Source organism: Molossus molossus, unplaced genomic scaffold (genome assembly GCF_014108415.1).
Source record: "Molossus molossus isolate mMolMol1 unplaced genomic scaffold, mMolMol1.p scaffold_m16_p_6, whole genome shotgun sequence".
NCBI classification, from domain to species: Eukaryota; Metazoa; Chordata; class Mammalia; order Chiroptera; family Molossidae; genus Molossus; species Molossus molossus.
Genome location: NW_023425399.1, coordinates 96,520,154 through 96,542,502, shown reverse-complemented (window position 1 = coordinate 96,542,502; position 22,349 = coordinate 96,520,154). Strand labels below are relative to the sequence as shown.

At 51.7% G+C, this 22,349-nt stretch overlaps 1 protein-coding gene across 2 annotated transcripts in view; it reads left to right on the top strand.

The window, feature by feature from the left end:
* LOXHD1 (lipoxygenase homology domains 1) overlaps positions 1 to 22,349 on the top strand; it is a 149,073-nt gene that overhangs the window by 108,690 nt on the left and 18,034 nt on the right. Inside the window, exons 27-37 of one of the 2 annotated variants that reach the window (XM_036245259.1) lie at positions 1,465 to 1,581; positions 2,278 to 2,440; positions 5,394 to 5,548; positions 7,323 to 7,532; positions 7,639 to 7,774; positions 9,433 to 9,641; positions 10,492 to 10,677; positions 13,327 to 13,454; positions 16,624 to 16,741; positions 17,642 to 17,816; positions 19,342 to 19,527. In XM_036245259.1, the coding sequence (XP_036101152.1) occupies positions 1,465 to 1,581; positions 2,278 to 2,440; positions 5,394 to 5,548; positions 7,323 to 7,532; positions 7,639 to 7,774; positions 9,433 to 9,641; positions 10,492 to 10,677; positions 13,327 to 13,454; positions 16,624 to 16,741; positions 17,642 to 17,816; positions 19,342 to 19,527 (1,783 nt within the window). The remainder of the gene's footprint in view (positions 1 to 1,464; positions 1,582 to 2,277; positions 2,441 to 5,393; positions 5,549 to 7,322; positions 7,533 to 7,638; positions 7,775 to 9,432; positions 9,642 to 10,491; positions 10,678 to 13,326; positions 13,455 to 16,623; positions 16,742 to 17,641; positions 17,817 to 19,341; positions 19,528 to 22,349) is intronic. The other variant, XM_036245260.1, reaches the window with a different exon arrangement.

The window sequence follows — 22,349 nt, the reverse complement described above, 5'->3', positions numbered from 1 at the left end:
ACTGAGAACTTGGTGGAGCCGGCCAGGCAGGCAGCTCCAGAGGGGCCGCCAGGAAACTCCAGTCTGCACACACACACTCCCCTCGACACCCCCAATTACCAGGCAGGGATTCCATGGACCAACCGTGAGCCAGGACACCTGGGTATTTTCCCTTTGTGTTGATTTCCTCATCGATTTCCTGTCCTGTTATTGCCCAGATGCGCGTAAGGAGGGGGCAGGATGTGGGTGGACACGTGCAGCACCATTTCAGAGGGGAACATGACAGATGAGAGCCGGGAGAGACCCCACAGGCTCCTGGGGTCCTGGGGAGGCAGCGTGGCAGAGAGCCAGCCAGAGAGGCAGGGGCCAGCTGACTGGATGGTCTTGCCTCGTGACCTTGCCTCGTGACCTTGCCTTGTGACCTTGCCCTGCCCTCACTGCTTCTTTAGAAGGCTCCAAGAGAAGCATCGCTCATTCCTGACTGAGTCCTTCCCTCGTGCCCTCGACCGTAGGCTCCAGGAGGGAGAGCGGAGAGATGACAGCTCCTGCCTGTCAGGAGCTCACTATGGCCCACACGTGTCAATGGTCAGTGGGACTTTCACGCACACTAACGTGGTTAAAGTTCAACACTGCGTGTCAGAGGACCTGGCTGACTTTATCATATCCATTTTGCAGATGAGGAAATAGTCATTCTTTCATCTTTCCAGTCAATACGTATTTAGTACCCAGGCTGTTTTCTAGGTTTTGGGGAGCCTGCCCTTGTGGCTTTCAGTGGTGGAGGAAATAAATCCACACTTCCAACTGTGAGAAGCGCTCTGGGTCGGGGGCAGTCTATAGGGTGCTATAAGAGCCCATCATGAAGGGATCTGACTTTCTTAAGGGGGTCAGGGGGTTTCCTGAGGAGGTGATCCTTGAGCTGAGACCTGAATAACAAGGTGGAGCAGACACTGGCTTAGGTAAGGAAGAGGAAAGGAGAGGGGAAGCATGTGCAAAGGCCCTGTGGCAAGAAAATGTCACATTTGAGGGACTGGAATTTGAGGGATATAGGAGTGGCTAGAAGTGAAGGGGTCTCTTGTGGGGCCAAGGAGAAGGTCAGGCTGGCAAGGCAGGGCATGGGCAGAACAGAACTCATCTTCTGATACCCAAGTTAAGTTCTCAAGCAGGAAATGAGCTGCTACATGATACATAATGAAAGGCAGAGAGGTGGGCTCTGTCATGAAAAGAGGGGACAGCCTCCCAGGGGTTGATCGAATGGAGGCGAGTGAACTGAAACTAGGCTGATGTTAAGTGGGGGGAGGGGGAGGGAAGCATGAACATAGCATGTGTAGAGGCTGGCTTGGCCGGACAGTGGGACATATCGGGAGAAAGTGACCCCTGGAAGTTCAAAAGGACTCAAAGGTGAAGCCCTGAGGTGGAAGGATTTGCTCAAGTTGTACTTTCTCCGACCTGTCTACCAACATCTGATGTGTTTTCTCCTTTCCAAAGTTAGAAGACGTGGGAGACATCATTGAAAAAATTCGGATTGGCCACGATAACACGGGCATAAATCCCGGGTGGCACTGCGCCTACGTGGAAATCCGCAGGCTCCTCCCAGATAAAGATGTGAGTTTCGGATGGGTCTGTCCGGCTGTTTCTTTTACCCCCTTTCCAGAAGAGAGTCAAGGCAGATTCATTATAAGAACATGCAGCCTTATTAAGTCAAGATAAAACCTTCTGAGTCAAGTTCCCCCAGTTCACTCAGAGTGCAGAAACTAGTGCAGGTCCTGGGCAGAATCTTTTAGAACCTGGTTTAGGGGTCAAGGAGGAGGGTCTGGGCAGCCATGTCTCTGCTCCCCACCCCAAGTCCATACCACTAGTGGGTGACCAAGCATGCCCTTCCTGGTACTCAAGGTCAACCCGCAGGAAGAAATCCACCTGAACAACTTGGAAAACAGCCAGCAACTACAGAATTCTAAACCTAGGAGGCAGCCTTCAGCCATGGCTGTGATATGAGTGACTTGGGAGAAATGTAAAAATACAGGTTCCTTCCCCTTCCCCTTTGAATCTGAGTCTCCGGGACAGGGTTCAGATATCTATTTTTAAGTGACTTTGGGAACCCCGGCCCTCAAGAACCAACCCCTGATATTGTTGTATAAGACTTGATCTGCTAGAATTGGGACAGGGCTCTGGCTTTTGCATTATTTATGGGGCTCCATGACCCTTGTCCTTGGTCCCCATGAGTATTGACATGTTGATGAACCACTGAAGTTGGCAGTTTCCACATTAAGGGCTAATTTTTCTCTCGCCTCCTCACCCCAGGGTACAGAGACCATAACTTTCGCTTGTGATCGATGGCTTGCCACCTCGGAGGATGACAAGAAGACTGTTCGAGAACTGGTCCCTTTTGACATCTTCACTGAGAAATACATGAAAGATGGGACCTTGAGGCAGATCTACAGGGAAGTGGAGGCGCCGCTGGACAGTAAGTGTGGTGCAGTCGCCCTCATCACCTCCCTTGTAGGGCACCTACCCTGGGCCAGGCAGAGCCTTGGCACCCAGGAGGAAGTCTATTATTATCTTCCTTCCATGGAGGGGGCAACTGGTCTCCCAGAGTTTACATAACCTGCCGAAGTTCACACAGCTAATAAATGGCAGGGCTATTCTTCAGTCTCGGCTGTCTCACTGCAAGGTTTGTACTCAAATCGTCTCTTGGTCCGACAGTGTGATGATACATCCAGATACGTGTTTTTCCTGCACCTGGATTATCCTGGTCCTGGTTCCCTCTTTTCTCTTGGTTTATTTGGCTGCAATCTGCGAGGCTGGTCCTCTCTGCTCTTGCTAGATCCAGGTGCTCCAACCAAAGATGCCCTCCCGAAGCACCTTGGATTAACCTGTAAGTGGAGCTGTTGTGCATTTGTTTTCAGGGGCTGGGTGCAGCTTCAGAGCGTGCAAGGTCGTGGGTTTCTTTTCTGCTTGTGCCAGCTAACTTTGCCCATTCCTCATGGCTATGGTTTCACACTCTACTTCTTCATTCGCTGTTGTGCCACCCTTTTCTGGTTCTCTTCCTCCCTCTCTGATTAGCCCACTGAATCCTGTTTTCCTTTCTCCTTCCTTTCTACACACACACGCACACACACGCACGCACGCACGCACACACGCACGCACACGCATTCTTCCCGGACCACATGGACAGAGTCACGCCTCTGCGGTTCTCAACCTGTGGGTCACGATACCTTTGGTGGTCGAACGACACTTTCACTGGTCGCCTAAGACATAACAGTAGCAAAATTACAGTTATGAGGTAGCAACAAAAATAATTTTATGGTTGGGGGTCACCACAGCATGAGGAACTGTATTAAAGGGTTGTGGCATTAGGAAGGTTGAGAACTACTGGTTAGACCAGCAATGCCATTGTCCATGTCTACCCCCAGTGTGGCTCAGTGGTTGAGCGTCCACCCATGCACCAATAGGTCGCCAGTTCAATTCCTGGTCAGGGCACATGCCCAGGTTGTGGGCCAAATCCCCAGTGGGAGGCATGCAGGAGGCAGCTGATCGATGTTTCTCTCTTTCTCTCCCTCTCCCTTCCTCTCTCTCTGAAAATCAATAAAGAAAAAAATTTTTTAAATCAAATTCGCCTGCAAAAACAGATTTCCTATCACTGATGACACACAAAGGAATACTTTTATATTTTATCTTCGATTAGAAATTAGAGATGCTTCAAAACCTTGGAAATCCAGTTTGTATTTGTTACACTGCCTTCTTGGAAAAAACTAGACCCCATATGGAGCCAGGAGGATAGAAAATAGCTCTAACATTTTCTTTCATCTGCGTTGCCACTGCTTAGAGATAAAAACAAGTGCTACCTCAACAACGTGCCTTTTCCTATTCATATCCTTTTCTCTGAATTTTCTTTGTCATTAAATCTGGGGGATAATTCCCTTTTGTGCTTGGACCCCAGAGGACGCCCCGGAAAACATGCCACAGATCTGCTCCGCGCTCGGTCGTGTTTCTAGGGAAACATCTTCCCCTGGAGAGCTGTGTGGCCTGGGTGGGACGGGGAGGGAGGAGGATCCAGAAATAGTCAGATCTGACTGCAGCCGCATTGCTCGACTCCCAGAAGCTGAATCAGTTTCCCTAATTCCCAAAAGACCAGAGAGCCCAGTGGGGGTGGAAGAGGAGGAACAGGAAGGCCATTTAATCACAGTTCTTGTGGACAGGGCACCCACTCTGGGACAAGGGCACCTAGAAAAGGTCCTGCCCAGGTGTGGAGCAAGGCTGAAGGCACAACTGGGAAACAGATGGAGAGAAAAACTGGGGTGGAGGGAGGGGAGGACAGTCCGCAGTTATGTCTACACTGTGACCAAACCCCCACTGTCACTCATGTCAGTATTAACCAGACAGGCTTGGGTAACGTTGACTCTTCTAAACACCAAAGAGAAGATTTTGTGTGTAATGCAGTACGTGAAGTGCTGAGGGGGTTCTGCACGAGCTGAGTGAGGTGGGCGGGGGGGGGGCGGGCAGTGTGACCAGTCCTGGTTCCTGCCCATGGGAACAGCCTCGGAGAGCGAGTCTCACAGGGCGCCTGGGAGGTTCGGAGAGCAGAGTGCTGGGGGGGGGGGGTGTTGGAAAGGGGTGCGGGAAGGGTGGATCTCAGGTTCAAATGTGAGTTTGTGACTGTGGTCTAGTCCGGGTGGATGTGTCCCCCAGGTGACAGAGGTGTGGGTCTTCCACTGCGTTGGAGATACAGACCCAGGGAACGAATAGGACTTGCAGGGCGAGAGCTGAAGGAAGTGGACGGAACAGGCGACAGCAGCCTGGGGGCCAGGGCAAAAGATCAGGAGCCATGAAGCTGCTCCAGAAGGAGCATCAGAGAGGCAGGAGGAGAGCAGGGGATGCTGTGGAATCCAGGGGAAAGAAAGAAAGTAATAGGAACCACGTGTGGGTGCGGAGGTGCTCCATAACCATGGGTACAAGCAATTCACATCACCTTACTTTGCTAAATTTAATTAGAGGTGCTTCTGAGCCCACTTGCAAGGTTGGTAAGAAAGTCCGTCCCAGTCACGGCAGGGAAGGGAATCCCCTTTCCAGGGCCTTACAAGAACACGGAGGCTGTGACTACGAGGTGCACACAGGTCGGGCGTTTCCGGAGTCATTCCCCCAGGAAACCATAAGTGGCTGGGTGGGGGGTCTGGGAGGCGCTGGGAGAAGCCACCATCCTTCGGGTCTTAGAGGCCTCCTGTGTCCAGATCAGATGGGTGAACTTCCCACCGGTGAATCCAAGCGAAACTGTAGCAGAACGTGCATAATTGAGCAAGTAATAGGGAAACACTCACTCCTCCTTGAGGCCCGGGCTGGAAGCCTGATACCTCCCAGACCTAAAGCAGTGCCATTCTTTTCTTCCCTTTGTCTGTCTGTCTTTCCATGTGCCCACCCAGTTGTGCTGTACTCAGTGCAGATCGTCACAGGAAATGTTCCCGGGGCAGGAACGGATGCCAAGGTCTACATCACCATCTATGGGGACCTGGGGGACACTGGGGAGCGATACCTCGGCAAGTCAGAGAACCGCACCAACAAGTTCGAGAAAGGAACGGTAGGAGGGGCACACGGAGTTGACCCCCCTCTTCTCCCTGGGGCCAGATATCTGGGGGCCCGCTCTTCTTGGTCCCCGAGGCTGTCTGAGAATTCTGAGGGTGTCATGCACCCTCATGCAGACATTCACCCTTGCCCTTCCCCCTGCAAAGGGCCGGTCCTCTCTCCCAGACCTGGGTCCTGCAGCATATGGGGCGCAGGTGGGGCTCAAGCAAGCCAAGAGGTCTGTTTGCGCCCTGGACCGCTGGCTGTAAGGGACTAGGTCATCTTCAGAAAACCCAGCCCACTGTGGGCGGGGCGTGAGTGGGGCGTGCAGAGCAGTGAGGCTACATCCACAGAGGCCTAAGCTGGGGCCTGCAGGCTGGCTCTGCCATCAACTCTTCATCTGGTCGAATCTTTCTGGCCTCACTTCCCGCAGCTGTGAGATGGCTCTGATGGAACCGGTCTAACAGTGTGCAGAGAGCTGGGCGGCACAAGGTCCTTGGGAACCACGGAGGTGGGGGAGCAGACAGGCTGCTCCATGTGACCTGGCCTCTGTTGGGGGCCAAGCCAGCCCTCTGTTAGGCACAGTGCCCTGCAGCTAAAGAAAGGCTTGAAACCACGCAGCCCAACGTGTCTACGGCCCTACCAGCTCTGACGTTACGTGTCCACAGCCCTACCAGCTCTGACGTTATGTGGTTTTACAAAAAGGAAGAAATCTGTCCAGAGGTCCCTTCCCACCAGTTTTGCTCTGATGAACTCAGTCACTTTCCAGGGCCCAGGGCCTGCGTGAGTCCACACCCGCCCTCAGCCATGCACCATTCACCTGCGATTCCTCAGCCCGAAGACTGACCTGCCCAGGCTGCCTGGAAGGCCCAGCCCCCATCTTCAGCTTAATGCCACCACCTGGAGGATCTCCCAGCCCCGCCTCTAGTCCTGCCACAGGTGGCTACTTCCTCCACCTGGGCTGTCGCAGGGAGGAGCAGAGGGCATCCTGCAGTATTTATCTCTGGGTTCCCAGTGCTCAGCACAATGACTCAGCACATCTTTCAGAAGAAAAGTGGGTGTCACTCAAGGTTACCTGTTCCACCTCCTCCTCCCCGGCCCCCACCTGCCACATTCAACTTGTGTTTTGAGTGAACTTTACCCAAGGCCTAGGACCTGCACATCTCACTGAACAATCCCCAAAGAATCCATGACCCAAGAGTGCAATGTCACTTTACTGAAGGTATAACCAGGGACACAGAGGAGGGCCTTTGGTCACACCCTACACGAAACCCTCCTGAACCCACACTCCTGATGTTGTCCCCTGCCCTCTCCTCAGCCTTACCTCTGCCAGAGCCTGCAGCCCAGCTGGCTGGCTCCTCCATCTGCCTCCAGCTTCCCTGTGGAAGTGTCAGCTGCTCCCATCATGCAGAAGGAGTCTACCTCTTCCCAGCTCTTACCCTCCGGCCTCCAACATTCTCCACATAACCAAGGATGTGCAGTTACCAGGACAGGGTGCAGCACCTTCTTCTGTCCCACCCCCACTCACACAGCTAGCTCATCAGAGTCCATCTTCCAAACACGCACAGGGCTTCTCCCAAAGAAACTGGACTGCAATCCAGGGCCATTGTGCACGTAAGCCTTGGAATACCAAACGTACCGCATCAGACATTCGGGCCCGGAGGGCTCCCCAGCCAGGAAGGTCTGCTGAGCTCAACAGCTGAGGGGGATGGAAGGTGTGGATGGATGGGGCTGGAGTGGGTAGAGGTGGGGAGCGCCCCCACCCAAGTCCCCACATCTGGACTCTCCAGGCTGACACCTTCATCATTGAGGCCGCCGACCTGGGCGTCATCTACAAGATTAAGCTCCGCCACGACAACACCAAGTGGTACGCAGACTGGTACGTGGAGAAGGTGGAGATCTGGAACGACACCAACGAGGACGAGTTCCTGTTCCTGTGTGGGCGCTGGCTGTCCCTGAAGAAGGAGGACGGCCGGCTGGAGCGGCTCTTTTACGAGAAGGTGCGTGAAAGGCAGCGGGGGCTGGCTCGGCACCCTCACCGTCCTCACCGGGGACCACGGGCGGAAGGCGGAGGTGGCGCGGGCCTGGGTCATGCTCTCCCGCCAGGAGTACACCGGGGACCGGAGCAGCAACTGCAGCAGCCCCGCTGACTTCTGGGAGATCGCCCTGAGCTCCAAGATGGCCGATGTGGACATCGCCACGGTGACCGGGCCCATGGCCAACTACGTGCAGGAGGGCCGGGGTAAGCCAAGCAGAGGGCTCTCAGGACAGACAGGCACGTGGAAGTGCGTGTACGACGTCCTCGGACAGGCCATGCGTTAGCCCACCGATGTCTGACTTTCTACAAGCTCAGCCCTGACAACCCCACGTGGTGCGCAGACTTGGTGCTGAAGGTGGTCTCCTTGGTGAAGGTGTCTGACTTACTGTCTGACGACTTATGATTCACACACAGTTTTCACACCCGTTGCCTATTTCCACCCCCATAACAACCCCGAGAGGTGAGGGGCCGGGGATGAGCCCGCTGTACAGATGGGGAAACAAAGGCTACGAGAAGGTAGAGTGATGATGTCCTTAATCCACTGACCCACCACCAGGAGGGTATCGTCGAAGACTGTGCCCTTACCCAGACTCTCAGGACATAGGTCAGCCCAGGGGACCTAGGACAAGCCTCCAACAGAGCTGAGCGGCGGAGTGTGAGGAGAGCGTCACCCGCAGGACTCGCTGTGCAAACTGGAGGCGTGACGTGGTGGGGGTGGGGGAGGAAGTCTGAGCTGGTTTTTTGGATACTTGAGTTTCATTTCTGGTTCTGACAATAATACATGGGGCCTTAAACAAATCACTCTGGCTTCTGTTTTCCCCTCCTCCATAAAACAGTATGTAATCCCTTAACAAATTCCTTTTTCCAACCAGATTTTTGAGATAAGGCAGTTCTATATTTGTCTATTGGACATTTAAATGCGCCCTGCCTTTCTGTTCAGTTCTCTTACATATAGAGCGTGTCACCACTGTTCCAGGAGACCACATGGTGGGTCTATGGGATTGGGCAGAGGGTGTCAATCATTTTATAGTCTACCTTCTCTTTATGAGAGTAAGGGACAGGGACCACAAGAAAGTGCCTCTCCTTAATTAAGTGCTGTGACCAACTGTGGAAAGACCAAAAGGGCTCTCTTCATAAAGATGAAACAAGGTCATGGCAGGTCCAGAAAACAATGCAGGTAACTCCAGCCAGGAAGGTCTAATTTGGAAACTTTTCAAAGAGATACAGATCGCATAACCCATAACCCACTATGACAGGGAAGTGCTTCCAGGCTATTGAGGAAGATGAGCCAGGAGAAGGGTTTCCAACTTGTATCAGTTAGTAACTGCAAGTGACAGAAACCTGGAGACAGTGACTTAAACAATTGAGGGATTTCTCTTTTCTCTCACAAAGAAGTTCAAGGTAGGCAGTTGGTACTGATATGACAACGCCAATGACGTCAGGAACCTAGGCTCCTTTCAACTTAATCACTCTGGCAACCTCACAGGTGGCTTCCATCTTAAAGGTTGCCCATGGTTCCGAGATGACTGCTGGAGCTCCAGCCATCACATCCACACCCAAGCAGAATGAATAGAAGGGGAAAGAGCAAAAGAGTGCTCCTCGCTGTTGAGTCAGACCCTTTAAAAGAAATGTTCCCAACAACATCTGCTTACATATGACCCACACTAGCTGCAAGGACACTCTTTGATCTTCACTGGGAGTTACCAACTCCCTCATTCCTTGGAGAGTAGGCCAGTCTGGAATGCTCCCTAATACAATGTCTAGGAGGCAGGGAGACAGTCTCCAAGTCTCATTTCCAAGTCTACGAGCCTGTTCTGGTTCACCTGGCCTGTTATGAGGCTGGGCCCCCTGATCTCTTGCAGTTGTTCCCTACTATGTGTCGGTCACCACTGGGAAGGATAAGGATGCAGCCACCGACAGCCGGGCCTTCATCATCCTCATCGGGGAGGACGACGAGGTCAGTAACCGCATCTGGCTGGACTATCCCCGAGGGAAGAAGGGCTTCAGCTGCGGCTCCGTGGAGGAGTTCTACGTCGGAGGCTTGGATGTAGGCGTCATCAAGAAAATAGAGGTGCTGGCCCCTGGGGCCTTGGGAGGGTGACCACCTCCAGGGGAGGAAGGAACTGGCCTGTACACAGGTGGGAGGGGGAGTAGAGGGTGGACAGAGCAACTGACCTGAGCCCCGTCTCAGAGCAGGCCAGGGGAAGACCTCCTGGCCTCTGCCATCACCTTGGGTAAGTCACCCAACACTCCAGGTCCCAGTTTTCCATCCACCCAATGGGGATACCTTGTGTATTAGTTTTCTATTGCTATATAACCAATGACTATAAACTTAGTAACTTAAGGGCACACAAATGTATTATCTCAAATTTTCCTGGGTCAAGAATCCAGAGGTGAATTAGCTGGTTCCTCCTCCCAATATGCTACTGGGCCGAAATCAAGTTGCTGCCAGGGCCGTGGTATCAGCTGAGGCTTGAGATCCTGTTCTCAACTGGTGGTTGGTGAAATCTATTTCCTTGTGGCTACAGGACCATGGCCTCCAGTTCCCAGAGACTGCCCACATTTGCTGCCATGTGAACCTCCAAAACGTGGCAGCCCATTTCTTCCAGGCCAATAATAGAAGACATCTTCTGCTTCAGATCTCTCTGACTTCTTCCATCCCTGCCATCTAGACCCTCTTTTAAAGGGGCTCATCTGATTAGGTCAGGCCCACCCAGAATAATCATTTTATTAACTCAAAGACGTCTGCCTACAGACCTTAATGATATCTGTAAAACCTTGGATCGGGGAGTCCAGAGCACATTGGAAGTAAGCACTGAGGGAGGACGCTGAAGAATGGTGAGGGGATGCTGAGCAGGTCAAGGAGGGCTCTCTTCCCAGTAGTGCCCAGATACTCACGGCCCCGATGTGTCCCTGTGCAGCTGGGCCATGACGGGGCCTCCCCTGAGAGCTGCTGGCTGGTGGACGAGCTGAGTTTGGCCGTGCCCACCCTGGGCACCAAGTACACATTGCGCTGCAATTGCTGGCTCGCCAAGGATCGAGGAGATGGCGTCACCTCCCGGGTCTTTGACCTCCTGGATGCTACGGTGGTGAACATCGGGGTGAAGGTATAGAGGGGGCCTGTGTGTGTGCATTGCACAGCAAGAGGAGTGCAAGTTGGGGTGGAGGAGCAGTAGGGAGATGGATGTGAGGGAAGCAGGAAACACCACTGGGCATTAGCTGGATCTGCAGCCTGGTATACCAGCTTGAGGTGCTTTGCTTGGAGCCAGGAGGCTCGAGTCTCTTCTGGTCTGACGCTGTGTGACCTTGGGTAAGTCATTTGGCCTCTCTGGGCCTTGGTCTTCTCATATAGCTCATGAAAATAATGTTTTCCACGTAAGATCTTAATGCAATCATGAACAGTCCACAATGAGCTTTGCAAAGTAACAGCTCTACCTAGATGCTCAGAGTAGTTATTCTCCAAGTATGCTCCATCAACACCAGTAGGACAGTGATGGGCACAGATGGCATTTGGGATTCTGTAAGCCTCTGGGTCTCAGAGTGTAGTGAGAGCTGTCTGCACAAGACCCTCCTTAGGTAAAGGCTGGAAGGCAGGAGCTCTGGGCTCCTGTCCTGGCTCCACCTCTAAGTGGCCAAATGACCTGGGATGACATATAGAAACTCACAGGTCGGTGCTGGGCAGCTGAAAAGCTGTGGGGTCAACAGAAGGCTTTAGTCCTTATCTCTGTTCCTGAATCCAAACCAATGGGCTACTAGATTTAAGTCAGAAGCTTTTCACAAAGGTGAGAAGAAAGGGCCCTGGGCCTGAGTGTGCGCTGTTACATTGTCTCTGGAAACAGAAGGAAGGGCTGAGTTGTGGGCTGTGAAAACCTCACCAGGCAGGAGAGCGGATGCCTGCCCCTCCCCTGCTTGAGAGCCAGAGAACAGAACTTTCTACAACATAGACAGCCTCCCGCCCCTCCCCAGACATCTCCATCTGTGGCCAGACGGTCTGTGTGGGTGAGCACACAATTCATGCAGGGACCTCTGTCCTGACCCAGTTCCCAGCATGCATGTGGGTGGGTGTGCTATGTGTGCACCCCCTCCCCCCGGCACACATGCACACCTCACTCAGTGCAGCTGCATCTCCCTCTGAGCTTTTTAGTCCATGGAAATCCAGACCCACATCCTGGTTACCCGTGTTACAAAAGCACATGGGTTTGTCACTTTTCAAAGAACCCCAGGATTCTCTGGGATGGCCATCTCCGCGGGACGTCTGGTATCAGACCAGAATCATGACAGCCCTGTTTCTGTGTTTCTTTCTGGAAACACACCTGTGATGTAAAAAGAGACGTGTCCACGTAAAGGAGAGAAATATGGGCACAGAGAACACAGGAGTCTGGAGGGAGCAGCCCGAGGCGCCAGACCCCGTGGCACCGCGAAGCGTTCATTTTGACCATTCTGTGTTTCATGCCTGTCTGAACAAGAGCAAAGGAGCAGCAGGCTCCTGCTTTCGTTCTCAACAGCGCCGTGCCCTCGTTAGATGGTTTAAGTGGATTTTCCTGGTAAAGCAAGGGCTCTCAATTACTCCCTCTGCAAACCCATCCTCTGGGCCAGGCCTGGAAACACTGCTTCTAATCTTGCACTTCTAATCATGGCAAAGGTCCTGGCTGCTGCTCGACAAGCGCAGGGCATCCCACAGGCACAACACTGGTGGCACGATCACTGTGATGAGTAACTTGGGTTCTGAGTTCTAAAGCTTTTGGTTAGCGGGTGCCAGCCACCTGCACAGGGGAGAGTACCATGGCAGCCGCGTGGGAGGGGAAGGGCCAGGGTTGTGCAAAGGAGGTGTGTGGCCTGGGATTGTCTCAGCCATGTGTGCAAGCCCCTCCTGAACCTGCAGGGCTTAATTGCTACTCCTTGGGCACCTGGTGAGAAGGAATGGAGTAAGACACCCCAGATCATGGGTAATGATGTCCCCTTCTGCCACGAGGCTGCCTCTTAGAGGAAGAACCAAGGCAGGGGCTTCAGGGAGGGTCCCGCAAAGAGCAGGCTGCTCCCTTCCCCTCTGGTGGAGACGAAGGGAATATATCCTCTTTGGAGCAAACCTCAGGCAAAGGACGAGCTAAAGCGAAAATCAGATGGAATCGTTGATTGTTGCACTTCACAGGCGAACGGAGGCTGAGCTCCCTGAAACAGCACCCCTGACGAATTCCTTGCTCACCCTCGCGCAGGGTGTCTGTTGGCTGCAGCATGAAAGAGAGACAGTCACCCCGAGCTGCTGCTGCCTCCTGAGGCCAAACCATGTGGCAGGCTCGATGTCTGCAGCTCTCTCAACTCTGCAAACTGTTTGTCCCCCTTTCACGGTGGACAAAGCAGAGGCTGGCAAGGGGCAGCATCTGCCCATGCCCAACAGCTAGCAGGTGGTACATCTGGGAATCAAACAGAGCCCTGGATGGTTTCCAAAGCCACTGTCCTGTCGCCATGTGCTGCTAGCATGCATATTTGATTCACAAGGAGTCTGTTCATGCTGGGACTCTCAGCCGTGTTCCTGCCAATCACGTGTTCTGTATATGAAATGGCATTCCCTCCAGTACTAGACTGGGCACAGTGGGGGACATAGAATGACAAAGCCTGACTCTTGCTCCCCAGTCACTCAGTTAATTGGGGAGGGGGAACTCTATTCAGAGCCACAGAGCTTGCCCTGGTGAGAAAGAGGCAAGTCGGGAGGGGGTGGGTGAGGCCAAAGCTCAGGACCTGCAACCCTCTCATGGCAGGAGATCTATGAAATGACAGTGTGGACAGGCGACGTGGTTGGTGGTGGCACCGACTCCAACATCTTTATGACCCTCTACGGCATCAATGGCAGCACAGAGGAAATGAAGCTGGACAAAAAGAAGGCCAGGTATCCAGGGGCCACCTCTGCCCCTTCCCCTCTGCACACCCAGTTCCCCACCTTCTGTCCCCACCCTGCCTTCAACCAGATGGCTTCCCTCACCCTCCCCTCATACCTTGGGGCCTGCCAGCCTCCACACCTTTGTCCCCATGATTCCCCTCTCCTGGAATGCCCTTCATTCACTCTCCTATGTTTCAAGACCTTTCTCTTTCAAAGTCCATCTCAAATCTACCTCTTCCAGGAAGTCTTTCTTGATTACTTCATCCCATAGCCCACCTGTTCTTCCATCCTCCCTTCCTTTCCCTTTCTTTCCTTTTCTTTTCCTTCCTTCCTCCCTCCCTTCCTCCCTCCCTCTTCCTTCCTTCCTTCCTCCCTCCCTCCCTCCCTCCCTCCCTCCCTCCCTCCCTCCTTTCCTTCCTTCCTTCCTCTCCCTTCCTTCCTCCCTCCTCCTTCCTTCCTTCCTTCTTTCCTTCCATCCTCCCTTCCTTCCTTCCTTCCTTCCTTCCTTCCTTCCTTCCTTCCTTCCTTCCTTCCTCTTCCTTCCTCCCCCTTCCTTCCTTCCTTCCTTCTTTCCTTCTTTTTTTTTTTTTATCCTCACCTGAGGATATTTTTCCATTTTTTGTACAGATAGAGTGGGAGGGAGAGAGAGGAAGGGAGAGAGAGAGAGGGAAACATCGACGTGAAGGGACACATCAAGTGGCTGCCACCCGCATGACCAACCAGGGCCGGGGACAAACTGCAACCGAAGTACGTGCCCTTAGTGGGAACCGAACCCAGGTCTCTCCGGACCGCAGGCCGATGCTCTAACCGCTGAGCCAAACTGGCCAGGGCTCTTCTTTCCTTCTTTCCCTCCCTTACTCCCTCCCTCTCTCTCCCTCCCTCCCTTTCTTCCTCTTTTCCTTCCTTCCTCCCTCTTCCGTCCTTCCTCCCCCTTCCTTCCTTCCTTCCTTCCTTCCTTCCTTCCTTCCTTCCTTCCTTCCTTCCTTCCTCCCTCCCTCCCTTCCTTCCTCCCTTACTCCCTCTCCCTCCCTCCCTTCCATCCACCCGTCTGTCACTAGAAAATGTTCACCATAAGGCTGCAGACGAGTCGATAGTGCTATGCACCGTGACTCTCGGGAGCCTCTGCTCAGAAGGACAGAGCTGCTCAGAAGTGTCCCGGGTCTCCCTGCTCATCTGCTCAGAGGAGCCTCTGTACTCAGCAGCTGAAGAGGTGACATCTGGGAGCATGGCCTTTGCTGTCCCTCATTCCCTTTCTAGTCTGCTTTTCTCTTGTTCCCCACCCCTGTCAAAGGCTATGCTGGAGAAAGTGCCCAACACCCTCTCACACGTAAGTTACATATTCCCTGGGACTGAGAGAGCCTGAGGCTGACCAGGGCCAAAGCCTTAGGCTGGGAGGGCAACAGTGTCGCAGAATTTTAGGCCCTAGGGAGTGTGGACCAGAGGCTGACCATCTCTCCAGCTGGCAGCGCCTCAGTGTTCGAGTCCACTGTGCACCAGCTGAGGTGCCTTGGGGGTCTGGGGCAGCAGAAACATGTGTCTGGTGAGCTGGAGCAGGATGAAGGGCCAATGGGGGGCTTTCCCGCTGGGTGCGGGCCTTTTACCCCGAGGAGAGGTGCAGCCTGGTGTAGTGGGGGTTTGGTCTCTAGAGAGGGGTGTGTAGGCAAAGTGATCCACTCTTCCATCTTCTAGAAGGCAAGCTTGTTTCTCCCTTTTCCGTCACCTGCCCCACCATACAATGGAGACACTTGGCTAAATTCAAAGAGTGAAAATTAAAGAGAAATACAAGCCAAGGAGTCTGACGTTCCTTTGATCTGCAACGTTGTACGCCTGGCAGGGAATCCAGTGTGAAGAAAGACAACTAGAGAGGAATCTCCAGTGTATGACATGGGCTTGACAAGGGACTTCGTGAACACCTCCTTCAGTTTCCACATGGCCAGGGGGACAGGCAGACTGGGCTTCAGTTGGAGCAGGACGGATTTAGGGCGGACTTTTGGGAAAACATTTTTACTTTTAATCATCATAAAATGCACATGAGTGTTACCTCACGAACATAAGCTGCACGGCCCTTCCCCCACTGCCTTCAAGAGCAGGAGTGGTTAGCAAGTGGTCTGTGGCACTTGCAGTCCCAGCACCCACTGGCTGTGGCCCCTGCTTTTAAAAACACATCTTGCTCTGGCCGGTTTGTTTCAGTGGTTAGAGCGTCAGCCCGCGGACCAGAGAGTCTCGGGTTCGGTTCCCACTAAGGGCACGGACCTCAGTTGCGGTTTGTCCCCGGCCCTGGTTGGGTTGTGTGGGTGGCAGCCAGTCAGTGTGTCTCTCTCACATCAACATTTCTCTCTCTCTCTCTCTTCCTCCTCCTCTATCTCCCACTCTATCTGAAGATAAAAAATAAATAAATAACAAACAAACAAATAAATAAATAAAAACACGCCTTGTATTCAAGAAGGCATGACAATTGCCGTGCGGTGTCATACCCTCGGTGCCCCTGCACGCCCCCGGGGCCTAGCAGCAGCAGCAGGGATCGGTCGGCTCCGACGGTCGCATTATGTGTGCAGCACTGTGGGAAGATTAGTGAGGAACAGGACAGAGCATCCCTGAGATGATGAGGTCACTCAGCAGAAAAATAGTCATCGCAACAACAGCAATGCTGCTTTCTACTTCCCCGCCACCCCAGGGCCTCTGCCTTCAGGTCGTGCAAATTGCATGTTTTAAAAACGTGAATGGCGCCGTGGGGAGTCGCGCAGGGCACACCCTGCACCGCTGTCCATGGCACCCCGTAAAGCTGTGCAGGCAGGTAATTCCTCATGTTTCAAGTTGAGTTCACATCCGTTGGTCCTGTGACACTCCTGTGAGATTGCAGGGCTCACGTCGTTCTCCCCAGACCACAGCCGAGGAAACCAAGTCCCAAGAGACGCCAGGTTGCTCAGGTGACCAGCAGAATGAGCTGAAGACCCAGAACTGGCCAGTCTTGGTTCAGGACCATTTCTACCAGTCAAACTCACTTAACCCATATTTTGGGAACACATCTTGGGTGCAAGAGACAGGCTACTGGGGAGTCCGTGGGAACTGAGAGAGGGGCCGAGTAAAACCTGTTCCCTCCCTTCCCCGAATCTGGCACAACCTGAGCCCCTCGCCATGGCCAGCTCCCCTTTCTCATGCCCCTGCTCTCCACCCCCAGGTTCGAGCGGGAGCAGAATGACACCTTCCTCATGGAGATCCTGGACATTGCTCCTTTCACCAAGATGCGGATCCGAATCGACGGCCTGGGCAGCCGGCCTGAGTGGTTCTTGGAGAGGGTAAACCGTCGGCACCCGCCCTCTCCCTCCCACCCTCGCCCACCCCTTCTTCCTGTTCTTTTGGGTTGTCAGTGGACCTTATTAAAGTGCAGACGTCACCTGAGAGGGTTATTACACAATCCCGGCCTGTATAATCCAATGGACCCCTTTGATCTGAATTAATCCAAGAACATAGTTTTATTTACGTGCGTCCAGTCAAAAGCAAATCCACTGCCAGAGAGCGCGGCATGCGCTGTGGCGTGCAGACACTTGGTGCGGGCTTCTTGGAGGAAGTGAGTTGGGAGGGGGAAGAGGAGCAGCAGGAGCTGGGACAGCGAGAGACTCAATGGTGGGAGCTCTAAGCAGCACAGCAAGGGAGCTCTTGGTGTCCCCTCGATCACTTAGTTAGGTGGCTGCCTCTGTCTCCACCTTGGACCTCTACGGCCCCAAATCAGTCCTCTCCTCCCCTGTCCACCAGAGGCCTTCTATCCTGAGACCCCTCAGGCTCCTACACCCCTCTTCAGCCATTAGCAGGTTTTTCTTGAGCCAACAATACGGTGCCCATGCCAAGGACAAGCTGGCCACCTTCAGTACACTATTCCCAGGTGTTTGTGGCTGACAGTTTGGTCGGTCCGTTTTCTGTCTTTCATTCAGCGAACATTTCTTGTGCACAGTCTTGGAAACGTGTTTGGATAAATTGCCTATTTTCAAATTCTTAAACTAGAGAGGTCATGGTGGGGGTTTCAGAACCCGTGCAAGGCACACAGGGCCGGGTCTTTATCTTGGAGAGGCCCTTTCCACATGCCTGAGTCTAAGTCAGAAGAACTCGTCTCAAGACTAGGATTCTGGGTCCTTGGGTTTCAGCCAAGGGGGCTGCATTAGCAGGTGGCAAGCATTCCCACACTGGGTCCTCTCACCCAGATCCTCCTGAAGAACATGAACTCTGGAGACCTGACCATGTTCTACTATGGAGACTGGCTGTCCCAGCGGAAGGGCAAGAAGACCCTGGTGTGTGAAATGTGTGCCGTCATCAATGGGGAAGAGATGATGGAGACGACTTCCTACACCGTCTCAGTTAAGACCAGTGACATCCTGGGTGAGTCGGGGTACCCCCATCTCCCACTCCCACCTCCCACTACTCTTGCCCCTTCACAAGTTCTGGCTCAGGCCCTGGGCTCTGGTCAAATCACTTTTTTTCAGATGGCCTTCCAAAAATTAGTCCAAGTCCTTTCCACAGTGTGTTACTTTCTGTCTGGACAGAAGTATTCCTCCCAGTGGCTAAACTGACTCTTCCTCCTCCCTCGGAGAAGTGGGGGAGAACATTATCAAATAGTGTGGTCAGCACTTTTGAAAATGAAGCTTGACTGGAAGGTCATCTGTCTTCCTGCTGCCCCTCCTAATGCCCCTCACCCCGGTGCTATGCATCCCTGCGCTTGGCAACCACCTTCTGTGTGCCGGCTTTAGCCTAAGGTCTTAGATGGAGATATGACCCTGGGCCCTGGTGGGTCTGACAGCCTCATGGAGCAATGACAGTGAAGTTCTTCCGCACATATGCTGGGCAACTCAGAGGAAGGCACCTTACCTACATGGGGACCAGAGACAAGGGTCATGGAGGGCTTCCCAGAGGTGGCGCCACAGTCTAGTCCAGAAAGACAAATGGGAGCCACTGGAGTAGGGGTACACCAAAGGGAAGGCCTTCTAAGCAAAAGCACTAGTGTTTGCAAGGCCTGGAGCTGAGAGGGAACACGCTGTCATCATGGAGGCAGGCCTCCTACCTCCCCTCCCCTATACCAAGCCCGTTCTCCAGGAGCTTAGCAAGGAATCTGGCAAACTCATTTACACTGATTGCAAAGTACTACTTCAGGATGAACTTGTGGGCCCTGGTAGTTTACATTTTCAACAGATAAGTATTTAGCCAAAGAAATAAAGCTCTCATGGTAAAATCTCAGGCATAACTGATGGGTCAGTACAACCAGTAAAGTTTGTTTGGGGCACCTCCCTTCTTTCTTTCCTCCGCACAGAGGAGACTTCAGGGTTTTTGCATAAAGTTCCAAGTATCCACAGGTTGTCATGCCCCTCTATCCCCTCATGATGCACACTCAGAGAATAATTGGTAAGTTTATTGATAACCACAGGGTGTATATTAAAAAAGCTCCACAGGGTATCTTTTCCAGAAGCATTTTCTTTTGAACTGAGGTCAATGCCTCTATTTGGCTTAAGCAAATGATATGAACTTTAGTGCAGTATGTCAATCGAAGGTAGACCTGGGGAACAAGAAACTCATTTCCTCTGAACCCACAGTGTGTAAGAGAGAGCCTGGATTTTTAACTGTCAGGCCAGTCTACATGGCATGCCTTGTAAGTGTGGGCGTAAACCACTCACACTTGCTAATCACGACTGCAGTTAGCCCGCCAGCGTGTGCAAAGCACAGAGATAAGTGAAAGCTAGAGTAGGAGACCCACGAGTTCCAGGACACTAACCAGCTCTTTCCGACCTCACCCCGGCCTCTGACTCTGAACGTGCCGTCTGCACACCTGGCTCCTCCGAGGATGGAGGCCAGAGCAAGAGGGCGGCATGTCGGAGAGGCCAGCACCCAGAACCCTCATTTTGTGCACTCCCAGGTGCGGGCACCGATGCCAACGTGTTCATCATCATCTTCGGGGAGAATGGGGACAGCGGAACCCTGGCCCTGAAGCAGTCGGGCAACTGGAACAAGTTTGAGCGGAACAACACGGACATATTCAACTTCTCTGACATGCTGAGCCTGGGCCACCTCTGCAAGCTGAGGGTCTGGCATGACAGCAAAGGTACCTCAGGATCAGGTGCTGGGGGGGCAGGTCTCCACCTGAGCCCCTCTCCACCTCCCTAGAGCATGTTGACTCTGCTACCTCAGGGTGGCAGGCAACTGAAAAAGGTTAATTGCCACCATTTTGATGCTTCCATCAGTTAAAAGAGCCAATGTTTCTAGACAGATTTTAGAGATGAACCTTAATTCCTTCTGCTTTCTCCCAGGGTGATGCGTGGTTCTTAATTTCCTGTGACATTGGAGCACTGTCTTCCTAGTTCAGATAAAATTAAGAAAAAAGAAAAAGGCTACATCACCAAATTCACTTCCCATGGATTTTCAATAAAGGATTATGCTTGCTTATTTACAATAGCAAGTCTAAAATTAATCAAATTTGCTCATAAATATAAATGGTGGAATAGGATACAAGCCGAGTGAGAAATTTATTTTGAACTTCGAAGTACCTAAGGGAATTTTGCCATATCTATGTGTGAGGAAGTTCATTGTCTCAACATCTCTTTGGTCATCCTTATTGTTTTCAGGCCACACTGACCATTTCTTTCTGGAGTTGGGCCTTTAGGTTCTATTCCATTTATTAGAGAAGAGTTGTTAAATACTAAATTTCACCTCCTTGAACATACTCTTTCTTAATTCTTACTGTTCTAACTCACCCCTGCCCCCGTCCACCATTGAAACTAGTTTCTGCAAAGCTATCTGATCAAAGCCGTCTCCAGTATTTCTGAGTCTCTCCCACAAGTGGCCCAGAGCCATCCTGACTTGGTTTGTCCTCACTTCTTCCAAGTCCCTACTGGGGACCAATATGTCTATTGCAGTGACTGATGAAACCCAACATGGCACTTTGAAACCTCTTTTCCTAAAGGAGCTAGGCTATTTTGCTTTAACATGGGTTAAACAGTTAAATATTTTCCATAACAGAGAATAAGCTCAAATTCGACACAGAGAAAATATCCAGTCTTCAAAGCAACAAAATGACAAATATTTGCATAGCCCTCCACAGTTTTCAAATCTCAGTGTGTCCATTTGGTCATTCATTTAGCAAACATTTCCAATGGTCACTACATATCTGATGCTCTGTTAGGTATTAAAGATAAAAACATTTGATCCTTCTATCTTTGTGAATCACTACAGCAAAAGCACCTTGTTATCTCTCTTTTGAACAACCAATAAATATTGAGGCCCTGTGAGGTTTGAATGTCGTACTCAGGACCACACATCAAGGAAAGGACACAACCAAGATGAATCCAGGTCTCCTGAGGCCAGATCTGTGCCCATTCTGGTACACCATGCTGTGTGCCAGCCCACTCTGCCATCCCATCTGTACCCTCACCGAGCCATGTGCCAGTGGGTCAAAAAAGATGAGGAGATGAGTGCAGATTCTTTTACCTCTGTTCACTGTGTCCCCCATATATGATTGTTATAAGGGTGTGTAGAGGTGTTTTATCTAGAAAAGGGTGTAGTGGACGGGATACTTCTTCCTCACTTGTCCACTCTTGTGTCATTATGGGGGGAAAAATGCTGCAGAACATTGTAAAAATACCCATAATGAATCTCTCCTCTTTCCCAAGAAGGAAACAAAGCAAGACCCCTGAATTCTTCCCCACCCTCTTCTCATCCATTATGATGATCTTAGGACTAGTAGAAGATGGTGGTGGTTGAAAGTCTGACATAATAACAAGAGTCATAATCATTAAGACCATCTTCTGCTGCACATAATTCACAAGATCAGGATGAGCCTCTGCCCATAACACTCAATGAATGGATCACTCAGTCAAGACCATCACTGCAGTGTTTAAATGGGCGGCCAGTGGCTCAGTAAAAACACTGAGCACCATGGTTTGTGTCACCACAAGCCTTATGAGAAGGATTTGCCTGATCAGATTAATGGGGGGTGGGGTGGGGATGAGGTCTGCCTACTCTAATAGCCATGCATACAGTCTCCTGTTGCAGTGACCACATCAGAGGCAAGTCATTACATAGGAAGTATATTCCCAGGAATTGGGCCCTTGCCATCATCAGAAAGAAGCATATTGTATCCATGGACTTCCAACTCTCTATCAGGCTACCAGTGCACTCCAACACAATATTAGTACTCTTGAGAGCAGAGAAGCCATACAGAAAGACTCTGTCTCGGGACTTGCTGCTGGATAGAAAAGCATTCAAGGCCACTGGGCCAAGGTAAAACACACCAAATCAGAATGTAGTCCCATCAGAGAGCCTAATGTCAGCAGGGTTAACTGCAACTGCTTAAAGTCCAGTGATACCAGGTGGCCCAGAGTTATAATTCTCAAGGTGACAAATTCATTTCTTTAACTTTTCAGCTGGGCCTCCATACCCCTGGCAGTTCAGTGGTCACTGGGGCTCAGAAACCAGCTATATTCCTCTAAACAGAAAAACTAAGAAGAATCTAAAACTAAAATCATCATAGAGTAGCTCCTGTCATAGCTCTGGACTTTCATATAATTCCAGGTACTTGGACCTCTGCCTGTGACCCAAGTCCCAGCATGCACCCCAGAATGATTAAATCTCCCTGCTTATGATTAGCAAACTCTCTCTGTCCTTACATTCTTACTGAAAACTCTTCCTGTTTCCTTTCCTAACTAGAACCCTTCCCAGAACAGTCACATATTTCTAACTACATGCATATTCTTTGTCCCATTTACTTGACTATCAGCTCCCCAAGTACCATTGTCTTCTTCATTGTTCTTTCCTGAATGCCTATCACACTGCTTGTGATATAGTAGGGACTTAATATAGTTTTAATAGAATTTATTTATATCCCTGTTTCAGTTCCTCAGATCCATTTCTGTCTTTTTATGACTCAGT